The sequence below is a fragment of the Grus americana genome, chromosome 24 (genome assembly GCF_028858705.1).
Source record: "Grus americana isolate bGruAme1 chromosome 24, bGruAme1.mat, whole genome shotgun sequence".
Classification (NCBI taxonomy): domain Eukaryota; kingdom Metazoa; phylum Chordata; class Aves; order Gruiformes; family Gruidae; genus Grus; species Grus americana.
Genome location: NC_072875.1, coordinates 5,011,565 through 5,025,154, shown reverse-complemented (window position 1 = coordinate 5,025,154; position 13,590 = coordinate 5,011,565). Strand labels below are relative to the sequence as shown.

The 13,590-nt window shown below is 51.1% G+C and overlaps 1 protein-coding gene across 3 annotated transcripts; it reads right to left on the bottom strand.

The window, feature by feature from the left end:
• Window positions 1-3,851: 3,851 nt before the first annotated feature.
• On the bottom strand, window positions 3,852-11,681 carry LOC129196139 (transmembrane protein 45B-like). 3 transcript variants are annotated; one of them, XM_054803098.1, is made up of 6 exons: window positions 11,638-11,681; window positions 6,856-7,060; window positions 6,378-6,590; window positions 5,535-5,719; window positions 4,732-4,877; window positions 3,852-4,430 (listed from the first exon to the last, which is right to left on the bottom strand). In XM_054803098.1, the coding sequence occupies exons 2-6, from the start codon at window positions 7,040-7,042 to the stop codon at window positions 4,301-4,303; spliced, it is 861 nt and encodes a 286-aa protein (XP_054659073.1). In that variant the 5' UTR covers window positions 7,043-7,060; window positions 11,638-11,681; the 3' UTR covers window positions 3,852-4,300. The 3 variants fall into 3 exon arrangements, with proteins under 3 accessions (XP_054659073.1, XP_054659072.1, XP_054659074.1); XM_054803097.1 differs by lacking the exon at window positions 11,638-11,681 and adding an exon at window positions 10,350-10,485; XM_054803099.1 differs by lacking the exon at window positions 11,638-11,681 and adding an exon at window positions 7,887-7,988.
• Between the last annotated feature and the right edge of the window lie 1,909 nt (window positions 11,682-13,590).

The window sequence follows — 13,590 nt, the reverse complement described above, 5'->3', positions numbered from 1 at the left end:
TGAAATACCAAGGGGAAAATTCAACATTATTTCAATAATATCGCTCTAACACAAGTGTCACCGAGACTCTTAGAACACACGAGCATCACGTTATATACGGCTGCATTCAGCAAAACATTCGCTTGCCTGGAGCCCCATGAATTTTAGTACAAATATGTCAGCACACAACCGTTAATCTATCGTCTCTATCACATTGTCTAAGTCCTGACGAAACAGAAAACTACGCAACAGAACAGCCAGAGCATTGCGCAGCGAGAGCGGCCGCCTCACCGCCTTCTCCCTCGCGGCCACCATCCGGACACAGCCCGAGGTACCGGCCTATCGATGAGCATCCACCAGCCAGGAATTCAATCCACCAAGGTGCAAAGCGCTTCAGCCTGACCCGGGGAAACGCTGAAGCGCAGGGAAAACCCTGGCAGCACTTCACCTGTACGCTCTTGATTTCCCATGAAAACTTGCACCCTCTCCTTTTTGCGGCCAGATACTCAGTTTGTTCATTAACGGAGAGAAGGATTTACACTCGATCTGAACAACTAAACGACAAAGCAGAACTCCCACATCTTGGCCCTCCGCCTATCCTAGGGTGGATGCGTTACTAAAACTGCTAAACCGTTCGTTACAGGTTGGTGTTACCAGACGCAGCCCACCCGTGAGTTTTGGATGAGATGCGAGTTATGCGTACTTACAGAGGATGCGTGAGCATGTACTGCTTACAGTTGTTATTTAAATCGCTTGAGTTAATAGGCAAGAAATGCATTCAGGTTTAAAAAAAATTTATATATATATATAAAAATTATACGTTCTGGAAGAGAAAAGTGACCTAGAAAATCCAATCCTCTGAATGGCAATTGCACCGAGTTTGGAAGCTAAATTCACTAATTAAACCCAAACAGTAGATTTAAGTGACACTTAAAGTGCTGATTTCAACTCCTCTTTAAACCACAAATCTCCAGCAAGTCTCTCGGTAATAACAATAAAGAGCTTTGCATGCAAACGCCAGGTACCAAGCGCCTGCAAAGCTCTTCAGCTCTTCTGGCAGCGCCTTTCCAGCTGGTCCCAAGAAGCTTCTCCTCCCTCCAGCTGCAGCAAGAGAGTACCCTAAATCACACCTTGCCTTCACCAGCCGTTCTACCAAAGGCTTTCATGGCCAGTTCCTCCAGGCTCAGAGCCTGTCCCCGACATTTGCCGGCAGCAGGGGATTTGTGAAAAGGGGAAAGCTTTTATCTCCCCCTTTCAGCGGTCTTCTCGCAGCCTTTAACCACATGCTGACTTGGATCTGGAAGGACGAGGGTCTCTATTCCTTCCAAACACTTCAGCACGCACACGCTCTGGGTAGCTCAATCAATTCCCTAGTCTAATTGTGCGGCAGAGAATATTTGCCATCAAAGACACCGCTCTTAGTGTTTCTGTATGCCAATACACAGGAAACAAAGATAAAAATCTAAGTATTACCTTAGCTCCTGGCTCATGCAGTGCCATTTAGTTAACCGTTAACGACGTGCGGATCAGCGAAGAGACGTGGCATCACTTTTTGGTCAAGGTATTTCCAGGAGTAGATCATGGGCCACCAGACATGCCAGACTATGAAAAAAGAAAACCAAGGCTGGAGTGGCTGATCCGCATCGCTGCCATCTCCCTGGGCACCAACAGCACAGATAACCCATAGGAACTTCACGAGGAATTGAACGTTCTTTCACAAAAACAATGCTACATCAGCAGGGGAACAGCATCGGTTGGGTCTGTGTATAAGAACGAGGTGCCCGGTAATTAAACCCGCCCAGGCACAAATCGTAACCCACCTTGGAGAGGCAGGGACTGCAACGGAGCAGGATGTCACAGCTCTACACTCCCACCCTCCTTCAGGGTCACCCGTGTCTCTCCATAGCACCCTACCAGCACGCACAGCGATGGTTTTGGGTGGACAGTGCAGGCTTTCCTGATCCGTAACACATTGCCCAGGTCAATCCGATAGGAACGAGCACTTTGGGCTAAAGGCTCGTCACAAAGGATAGCAATTCAACACGCAGGCTAGCTAGGAACTGCTCTACAAACGCAATTACAGCCGCAGCAATCTCATTTCTTCCTTCTACTATTGACCCAAGGAACGCCAGTCATATCTCAGATGCGGGGCACCTCTCTCGCCCAACCCGATGACGGGTAATTTTGCACACCCTGCGCAAAGAAACTCTCGTGCATTAGCTTTAGGCTCAGAGCATGATCCTGCTAAGCTTGTTGAGACACGCAGCTAGACAATCAGTATTTGCTCTTATTTGCATTTATTCAAGGAAAGGAGAAACATCCCGACTAAGGACTAAATTTTAAGTAGCAAAAACCTCAGTGAGAAACAAATTCAGCATTACCCAGATAACACCAAGGCAAGAAAAAAAAAAAAAACCCCAGAGGAAAAAAGTAACGTGAGTTGATCAAAGGAGAAAGAGGTTTTTTTCCCCTTTCTTTTCAATCAAAGTGCAGTACATAGGGTTATAACCTATGCACTAAGCTTCCCGTTAATGGCAGCTAGTCTATAACAAGTTGACCGAATGACCCTGCCTCTAGTCCCACGAGGATTATTAATAACCAGAGGACATCACCTCCACGGAGCACGTTTGAGCTCTCACTCTGGCACGGGAGATCCACATCAGCCCCGGTTAAAGGCAACCCTCCCCATCAGAAACCGTTGCTCGAGAACGCCAGCCTGCTTTACAACCCCAGATAACGGTCCTCTCCGCGTAGGTGCCAAACGTGGGAGCCCGAAATGCTGCACTCGCCTTGGTTTCTCTGCTCCTCGAGGTCCTTTTCTTGACAGCTGCCAGCAGCACAAAGCATTCGTCTCCTTCCTGCCCTGCTCCAAAAAGAGAAAATAAAATAAAATATGAAGCGTTCGCTCTTCCAGGGACCTTCTGTGGGGCTTTGAGCCAGGGTGGATTTTTCTTTCCTCCCGATGCTTCCTTGAGTTTTTGGAGTCGTGCAGGCCAGCAGTGAAGCATTTAGACTAAGCTGTCTTCTGCACGTCTTCGGGGAGGCGTACAGCGAAGGTATTAAAAGCTAACAACAACAACGCTGTTTGTGCTCCCCTGTTCACCTAGCCCAGCCCTTAGCAAAGGACACGGCACAAGCACTTTAAATGTTGGTGGTGAACTTAGCGATTAACTTTCTGTTCATTCGCTAATCCCGCTTAATGACATCTTTCACATTAGGTTTTCATCTTGAGGGCAGGAAGCATCTCTCCACGCTATTCTGCTGCAAACCAAACGAAGGACTTAAGGGGGGAAAAAAACCCCAAAACACCACATACCCCTGGACAACAAGTGCAAAGCAGATGCCAAGCAGCGGAAGGTTTCGTTTCTGTCTCTGCATTGTAGCGACCAGCTCCAGGGAGGGAATAAAGCTGTTGGTTGAGAAGAAAAGCCGTACCCGCGCTGAGATCACTGCAAAGCACGCCTCTCAGAGGCTCACCAGGAGAATCCATAAGCCCAACCCGGACCAGGTGAAGCCATCATCTTGCTTCAAGGGTCTCTCTCCAAGCTGAGCCCTGCCCAGCAACCACCCAATCTCCCAGGCACGCCAAAATCCATTACAAACAGGCTGCCTCGCCTGTCCAACTCATCCTCTCAGCTTCTGATTAAAACCAAGCAGGAGAGCAGCCACGTGCCAGCGCTAACACGACAACCTCCATCCTTTCCATCCACTGGCCACCCACCCCTTTCTCCAGGCACGTTAAATCACATGCAGTCCCATCCCTCTGGTATTTCATCCACCCCCCAAGCCATTTTGAAGCCGGACATGACCTTAACCACGCCTTCAATCTCAAGGCATCATATTCAAGAGATCCATCGAGGTGGTCTGTTAAAGTACTTTATTGGTGATCACGTATACTCGGTGCACGTTAAGCTTTGTACAAAAACCCTCTCCAATAACACCAGAGCGAGCGACAGCCACCAGGAGCTTTGAAAGCTGGTTTTGCTCCCTTCTGTGGAAGCAGAAGCGAAAACAACGTTAAAAAAAATAGCCAAATCGGCCACATGGGTTGGACTCCACCAGCAAACCAGTCCTGCAGTTCACAGCCCAAGCTGCAGCACAGAAAATTAAAAACTCCCTCCCAGACGAGCCTGGTTTGCTCTTGCAAAGCACGTGCACGGGAAAGGCTTTGCATCTCCTCCTGCGCTCTGCCTTCGGGGTCCTGCCTCCCACTTCTGATGCTCTGCCATCAAGCGCCGGTGTGGTTTATCAAGATTGATTAAAAACCTCATCTCAAGAGCTCTAATCCAGCAGGGAAGATGTTTCCATGTCCGCCACGGCCTCATTTGTCGTCCGAGGTGCTCTCTGGCAGCAGGGCGCCGCTGGAGCTCTTGTTGCCTTTGCGGGTGCACATGCCACAGTCCAGCTCCACGTCGATGTCCCCGAATTTCAGCTGGCAGGACTTGTTGCAGCTGCAGGACAGACAGCGACACCGGTCAGGTATTTATGGGCAACGAGAGCTGCTGGCTCACCCCAGCCCGCTTGGGACGGCTGCTAAGGACCATCTGCTCTGCGGTGGCACCGAGCCCATCCTTTCCAGCCAAGCCATGGACCAGTCCATGCTTGGAAATGCACGGACACCCACTTTTCTTATCCCATGATACTCTGGCAGCTGGATTTCCCAGGGTAGCATTGGGTCTGGGTATTGCTCTTGGTCATCCCAGCTCGTGCATGGTGCTGGGCACCCCCCAGGAGCCCTCTCCCCCCACGTACCAGCGAGATGTCGCAGAGTTTGCTGCCAAGACGGTGAGAGCAGCCGCGTAATGCCAGCAGAAGCACATGGTGAGGAACGTGAAGTTGCTGCGATCGGTCTGATCCCAGCCCGGTCCTCCCCACGGAGGGGACAGCACAAACCCAATCTGGTCGCAGACCAAAGAGATGTTAGGCATCAGCACATGTCAGGCTTTAGCACATCCCTCCTCTCCTTTCCTCCTGATTTTAGCCATGCTGCTGCAGCTGACTATGGCCTAGAGGCACACTAATTCCAAGTTACACCTGGACCGCTGCCCTCAGCACCCCCTAGCATCCTTGTCTCCCCAGGCTGATGCAGGGGTGCATTTCGAGAGGAGAGAGATGCTCTGTGGACAAGCCTTAGGGCTCACAGCCCAGCATCCTCAGAGAAAGCTGACAACCCAAAGGCTACCTTGCCAGGCTGTGCATTTCTCCCTAGACCCAAAGCTGGGTGATTACACAAGGGGTTTCCAGATATTTCCAGTTACTTGGAACAACCAGAGGAAGAAACCGGACCCGATAAAAAGAACAAAACCCCATGACTGTGGTTTCCCATTCTTGTTGTGTCTAATTCCCATTTAGCATGCAAGTTTGTCTATGTTGCATACATTACCTGTGCATATCTCCACGATTACAGCTCTGGCACTAAGCCTCATTCCTTCCTAAGATATTCCAACCAGTTTAACCCCAAAAGATGTGCCATAAAGGGCAAAGCAGCCCCCCTCCGCTGGCCTTCCTGGCTGTGAAGCCCACTGCTCAGAGGAGAAGGCTGGATGCGCACTGACCTGCCAAAGCCAAGAGCCCTGGAGAAGGAAGGAGCTGGTCCTGAAGGTCTCCAGGATGACATGGTCTCGGAGGAACACCTCTAGGAGGGTACAGAGGGCTCCAGCAAAGATAGCCATGGCCAGCAGGGAATGGAGGTGGTGGTCCAGCGCAGCATCGCTGTAGTCATGGAAACAGACGAGCAAACCTGGCAAGATTCACATTGCATTAGAAAAGGATGCTTTGGGATTTGTTTGGGTTTTGTTGTTTGTGGGGTTTTCATTTGGTTTTGGTTTTTTTTTTTTTAAATAAAAACATCTGAAAACTGAGACTATGCTCCGGGTCTTGCTATGATCTGCCTGGTGGGAAGAGCCAGAGAGCCAACAGCCTGAAGTCATCACCTTCACTCTGCCCACAGAGCAGCCCCAGAGCTGCAGGATCCCCGTGCCCAGCCAGGGCCATAGGGCTGTCAGAAGGACCTTCAGCTCAGAAGATGGCGGGGAGCTTTGTGTTTCTGTGCATCCGACCAATGTGGGGAGACAACACCTTTTTGCCACTCCAGAGAGAGCCAGCTGCTTGTCACCAGGAGAAGCACACACACATCCCTAGGGCCTCGTGCATCCCCTGTGCACCAGGAGCATCCAGCCACGGCCAGATTCATATTTGGAGAGGAACGGGGAGGGGGTGACTTCGGCACACAGCCAGTGCCATCGCGCATCTGCACACCCTCCAGCTCTGCCTGCTTGCACAGCACCTCGCCAGCCTCAAAAGAGCCCAGGGATTTTGGGCTGCTGCACATCGGTGACCCTCCCAGTGCTTCCCCTAACCCATACTCCATACCCTCCCAGGCACCGCGTAGGATTCACCTTCAATGAACAGAGCCATGGACAGCGAGAGCCGATCTAAGCCAAGTGGCAGCTTGAGCGGGGAGTGCGAGACAACGTCCACAATGCCGGAGAGGAGGAAGAAGAGGTACATGGTGGTGTAGTGCCAGTGGGTGAGGTCCGTCCAGCTGTGCGTCTTGGGGCTGTACAGCTGCAGGTGGGGACCCGCAGGAATAAACTGCTCGATCAATATCCCTGGGTAGAGAGCAGAAAGGTCAGGCTTTTCCTTTTACACGGGGGAAAGGACAAAGAAAGCCTTTCTTTGCAACGGTGAAGTCATAGTGGTATTTACCCAGAGGGACGGCAGCAAGGTCCCATCACAGGGTGTGCCACAAGCACGTCCCCAAGCCATCCCACGCCAGCCACAGCCATTTCCCACTACATACGGCTCCAGCCTCGTGGGAGAGCATGACTGCAGTGCCAGCAGATATTGGGGCAGAGATTCGTCATCATCTCTTACCTGCTAGAGCAAAGAAAGCTTTGACCATGCCTTCAAAGACTTCCACGCGCTGGACCCCATAGCTTGGCTGGCTCTCGGCATTGGTTTTCCGTCTGAGATACTTCAGGGGGTATCGCACAGACCACCAGAGACCAAAAATGAAGAAGAAGGTGCCCCGGAGGGCACTGCCGAGGAAACTCGTTGGCATTGGGCTCGCTTGCTGGACCTGCAAGGACAAACAGTGCCTGGGCACCGACTCAAAGTCAGTCCTCAAACTCTCCGAGGGCATGCCCGGGGAGATGCATCCTGACAGAGCAGGTGTGCATGGCTCTGCCATCAGCTGCAAACAGGTAATACCTGAGATGGGACATCACCATGGAGAAGCTGCCACCGTATATATATGTATACATATGTACGTATGTGGTTGCATGCGTGCAATCATCAGGACTTCGTTGTGCCAGAGAAAAATACATTAGCGCTCAAGAAAGAGTAGCAGCTATGCACCTTTAGAAGAGGAACCATAATAAAGTTTTTGCTAATAAAAAGCAACATCATAATTACTTTCCTGGAACATAAACTCCCTCAAAAATAGATAATTACCAGGACACAAACCCAACTGGTGTGTTCAGCAGCTCCAGCCAGCCAAAGCTTTGCTGGGCCCCACTGGCTGCGCAACAGGAGGAGGAGGCAACACAGGAACCATTACCATTTCCAAAAGGAGCCTCGTGCATATTCCACACAACTTTCCTGTCACACACGAACAGTGATTTGACACAAGGGAAAAAGATTCCGTCTCCAGTAGGAAGAGCTTGAAGACTAAAAGCATGAAAATTGCCTTTGTGCTAAGCCGGACCAACACCACAAAATACCAGCAAGGATGGAGAGGTGGAGAGGTACGGCAGCGCAACCGGCTGCCACGTGCAAAGTTATATCCTTCAAAGTATTTAAGTCTATACTAAAATTGTTGAAAAAAATAAAAATCCTAGAACAACAAGCGCAGAAGGGAATAAATAATTATCTAAATGTTTATAGCAGCGAGCTTTTGATATTACCTTGGGATGGTCTCGTTTCTTCCAGCAAGACCTCTCTCCTTGCTCTCTGTATGCATCTACCACCTAAGGAGGTCTCACTCTTTCCCTCTACCTGGGCTTTCTGGTACCTTTCTACAGCTCGGATGAAGGCATTACTCATCCTGAAGCTACCACACCAAGTAGCCCTTGCATCACACATCACATCCTCACCGTGTTTATAAATACCAAAGCAAATTGCAGAGGCTGGATGAACAACCCCAGCACGTTGTGCAAGTCCTCCCACACTAGAAAGTAATTAAGTACTGCAAAATAAGGGTAGGATGTGGCGTGGCAAGTGCCTTGGGTGAGGGAGAGCTCTGCGAGATGTCCCCGGTCAGGTTTTGGCTGCAGAGCTGGAGTCGGTCGGACTGGCTCAGCCCTGTGTGGGCAAGCACGGTGTTTGGATGTAGAGATGAACGTCACCCATTGCATCTCCAGGACACAGGTAATCTGGGGAAGGCTCCAAACTCTTTACACCGCATTAAGATTTCCTTTCAGAAGGGAAGTTGCTAAACAGCCTTTCAGGTAGATGAGAAACGCCCCACCCTGGGAGCTGGTTCAGGGATCCTCTCTGCTCTATTTTGGATGCCTACATCAGGGTGAGATGGCTCATGCCCCAGGAGAAACCATGTCTTTCCTGATTACAGCCTGGACATGCAATCCAGGGCACATATCTTCCTCGCACAGACACCTGCATGCTGAAGTGACTAAGAACAAATGCTGTTAAAGCACATTTAAGCAGCACACAATTGCACGATATATAACCAAATTTTACCATTGTCCTACAGGGACTGTGACTACAAGGGCAACAGCCTGAAGCTGGAGTCAGGAGCATACCCTGATCAAGATATGTAGCAGAAGCATTAATTTGACATGCTTAATTAGAGGAGAGCAGAGACATCCCAATGCCCAAGCATCAGAACTGACCACTGACTTGTCCCACCTGCAACTCCAGAGGCTGCTCCAGGCTACGCCAGCGTCCAGCTTTGACCCCACATCCGCTGGGCATCGCCCCTTTGCTTTAGTTACCAGCAGCCCCCAAACCACTCTGTTTCAGAGCTGTCCCTGGGATCTCCCACCCCAACCATCCCTCTCCCCAACACAGTAGCCTCACTCTTCTTCTTTTTGGTGCTGGGGACCCTTTTGCTTTGTAACCTCTCTGCAGCCCAATTCAGCAAGGCTTTTGGTAGTTGTCACAAGTCCCCTTTGCTTCCCACCACCTGGACACAGCTCTTCAGCAGCCACCACATATCCTGGGGCATCTCTCACTTAGTAGCAATTTCCCAAACCCACCCTTTGGTCAAGCAAAAGCTTGGATGTAGCCCGCTCAAAAAAACCCAACCCAAAACCCACCTTCTTTTATAAAACAGCCACTATTTTGTAGGGAAACCAGATACGTTTCCAAGCAACAGTCCATTTGCAGAGCTCACGTATTCAAGGCACAGCACAACAACCCCACCCCCGCCCCCACATCCACCGGCCCCTCAACCAGCTCATGGAGCCAAACCCGATACGTCTCAGCCACCAGCTTCCCCCAGCCCTGGCATTTGATCCCCTGCTCACACAAAAGCTGATTAAGCTCCAAGTGAGCCGCAGCTGGGGAAGAAAGCACTGCTTGAGGAGAGGCACCCAGGTCATTTATTTTTCCTGCGAGCTACTTTGTCTGTCGGAGGACTTGAAATACGGCTGCAGTCAGAAGGTATTACCTGAGCTGCCCTTCTCCCTCCACAGCTTCCAGGCTGCGATGCTTTTGCTCAGTAGCCATACGGGAGCTGCCTGCTCTCCTTACAGTGCTCGCACTGACTGCTTGCAGCCTCCCCGGGCTCAGCTCAGGAAGGACGGCTCTCTGCCCAATTTTCAGGTTCTCCCCCAGGAGCTGTCACAGCTCTGGGTCCATCACCATCGATGATTTTGGCCCCGTGTGGGGACTTGTTCCTGCTGATGCAGGGGGATTGATGCTGCCCATGTGGACTCATGAGCATCCCCTACAAGAACCCATGGGTGCAACCATCGGCATGGCAGGGAGAGCAGCATCCCAGGGCAGCCAGGCTGAATGCACAGGGCAAGCTCAGTGTCCGGCCACGGACATTTGGAGGGTCTTCTCTTTGTGGACCCACCTCCATCCTTGCTAATCAAGCACGTCTCTTCTGCCAACAGCCTTCACCCAACAGAAGAGGCACAAGCCCCCTCTCCCCCTGCAAATCCTCTGCTATGACGTACCTCCAAAACCTGATAAGCCCCCCCCAAAAAGAGCTGAAAGCCACAGATTGCTGGCAGACTGCCTCCATCAGCACTGCTTCCATGAGTCTGTCATCACACTAAACCTTGGTCTTGCAGAGATGGACTCTCCCCACATCCCTTCTTCTTCCCAAGCTCAAGCAACCACGTCCATCCCATGCGCAGCTGCTCACCATCACGTTTCTCTCTGTGGGTAAGAGAGTTTACCTGTGACTCCTGCCCGTCCTTCTCCCTCTCCAGATGTGGCAGCAAGGAGCGGTTATTACTCAGAAGAGGCAGATAAAGGGAGAAGCCACCACGGGGAGGTGGCCCTCAGACAGGATGTTTAGAGCCGAACATCCTGCGGGCCAGTTCAAAGCGCGCTGAGTCAACCAGCTTTCACAACCTGGGACACCTCATGTCTGCTATTAAAAAAAAAAAAAAAAAAAAAGTCTCCTGGAGTTTGCCACAAAAATCAGGATGAGCAGCCAACTCCGTTCCCATGGCAACCACATATCTTCAGTTATTATGTTAGGGTTTTTTTGGATGACTGGGGAAAGAGCCAAGAAAAGACAAGGCTGCGGCATCACCCAGTGAGGCCAGGCTCTGCTGGAAGGGCTCGAGACTCTCTCATCCGGGCTGCCAGGTACACAGTAACCCTTTTAGGGGTGTCTGGCCTTACAAAAAGTGCCTGTAGACAGGAGATTTTTGGGCCAGGAGCTCCCAAACCAGAGCAGAGCCCTTGTGAGCTCCATCTCCCAGCCTGCAGCAGGCAAAAGGAGGAGGACGGTGGCCTTCTTTCCCCCAAAAGATGGGTTGGTAGGACACAGCAGCCTGTTTCCGCTTCTTTTCACCCATCGACTACTCGATGCTGCCCCACACCGAGCATCCACAGACACAAGCCACTCCCGATCTGCTGCACATTACATTGCCGGTGGCTGCACGCCCAGCCTTAGCACCTCGCCAGCTGCACAGATGAGCAATGCAAGTGCCTCAAGGCAGATAAATACCGCGGGCCACCCCACCATCCCCATCTCCCTCCAAAGCACCGACTTCGTGATGCAGAAACACTCAGCGCTGCTCAGGTGCAGCACCCGAGCCTCTGACCACCCGAGGACCACTAACAACCATTCAGTGCGTTCCCAAACCTGTATTTTCTCCAGGTTGCACCTACATGCACATAACTCCTCCTACAACTAAAAAAAAAAAAAAAAAATACTCCATCGGGGCCACAGGATAAGCCATGCCCAAGCCCTGCCAGAAGCCACACACGTGAGCCAGCACCCCAGGGAAACCCCAAGGCTGGAACAGCACGGAAGCAAACCAGCCTGCACAACCCTCCCCAAGGTGATGGGCTGTTCTCCAGCACAGCCATAAGAGCCACCAAGCCATAGCCGGGAGCTCTTTTACACCCATTATCTCCGTATCAGCGGTAGCAAGTAGGAGGAAGGAAGGAAAACATAAAGCTGGTGGTGGTGCTAGCACGCAGCTGTGCCGTACACCCATCGCCGCTCACCTCCAACGGCGCTCAGGGAGCAAGATGCATTGCAGAGGGCTGAGCATGCGTGCAAAAGGGTCCTGTAACACCAGGAACGTCCACAGCAGCAGAGGGGGCTTCCATAACTACAAGCAGCTTTGCTCAAGCTAAAGCTTCAGGAGCTTGCTACCACGTTAAGCCCAAGCACAGAGAGAAATGCAATCCCCAGAGGAGCTCTTCCTTACAGACCTACCCCTAAAAATAATACAGAAAAACCCCCCACCATACCTTTCTCGGTGGAAAAAGAGCAGCAGCACCGTCAGGGACTTCTTTGCAGCTCAGTTTTCCTTTCTGCAACCCCCCCAGTTCAACAAAGCATTACCCCAAAAGGCAGCTTAGCACCAAGCTGCTTCCCAAAAAAGACGAGCCAAGTCCTCAGAGAAAGTGGGAAAACACGAGCTGGGAGGGCAGCAGCTGGAGGGAGATGGGAGGAAATGTGGTCCAGCTGAAACATATCTGCTCAGAGGCTGAAGGTGCCTTTTCCCATGGAGCTTAAAGGACCAGCAAAGAGCAAAGCCCATGGAGAAAAGTTTCTAATGAAAAGGGCAACTGGTACTAAAGTACCTGCCAGCCAGCCAGCCAGCCAGCCAGCCAGCCAGCGAGCGAAAAAAGTGGTAGGTGCATGAAATGGTTGAGGAAAGGGGTTTTCCAGCCTTTTAAACCATCCCCACAATAAAAATGAGGATGAAATTGTGACAAGTGGCTGGGAACAACAACAGCCCGTGGAGGGGGTACCCAGAGAAAGGATGGCCAACTCCCCCCCCCCGCCCCAGATCACAGAGCCGGTCGCTCACGTGCCGTGCGTGCTAAAAATCACTGCAGGCATGAACGCATGCGACTCCATTACAGTTCCTTAGCTGCAAACTGCTGAGATGTGGAGGAGTATTATGGGATTGCACCAGCACATGCCTGCCCTCCTCTTCCTCCCGGGGAGAGGCAGATCTGTGTCTGACCTGCTCCAGCCCCTCTAATATTCTCAAGCTAAACCCTGAACTGAATTTTATTTCTTTTTTTTTTTTTTTCTTCTTTTTCTTTTTTCTCAGCTGTAACTGCAACATCCTCTCCCTGAAGGTTCATCATCAGCCTCGGCGCTAATGAAAAAATGTGATAATGTTTGCCTACTTCCTGGGGGTGGTAGGAGGCACAATCTAATTAAAGGTTTGCCAGCAGCTCGAGTGCTGCAGATGGATGGGTGTTCGGGAAGTGCAAAGTATTATTATTATTATTATTATTATTATTATTATTATTATTATGACGAATGCTAACACCAGCTTTCATAAACAGGCAACAGAGGAGGTGAAGCAGGTGGTATAAGCATCGGCAGGGCTTGTTCTGCTGCCTACACCATCATTTCAGCCTTACATAAACGTGGCCACGAAGGGTGGCGGCGGTAGATCCTATCTCTGCCCGAGAAATGAGTGGCTCGTGGATGGGGCTCTTGATGAAGGACTTGTCTTTCTAGCTGGAGGAAGAGCCAGCTGCCCAGATATTTGGCTGCTTTGGCCGGGGAGGGGGCGGGGGTGTTGTCTGGGTTCCTTCGTAAGAGGAGGTTAGATATTCCTGTCGGGAGGATCAGCAGCTCCTTCCTGCCTCGGATGGGCAGGTCACTTATTTCAAGAACACCGGCAGCCCCCACCCTTGAGCACCACCACCAGCCTGCAGTTAACACAAGGCAAAACCCATCCCGAGACATCACGCAAAGACACTAGCTGATAATTCAATGTATATGGTGACAAGTGTGTTTCCAGGACAACTGGTTGATATTAAGGTTGTTGATAAAAGCAATACTCTCTTTAGGACTGTCCTGGTGTACCTACCACATCAGAAATAAATGTGAGGAATGGCTTGTGCACCTCGCCATATGACAAACCATCTCTGGACCACCCAGCAACCTTCACGCTCTTGTTTGGTCTCTAAGCTATTAACAAATGT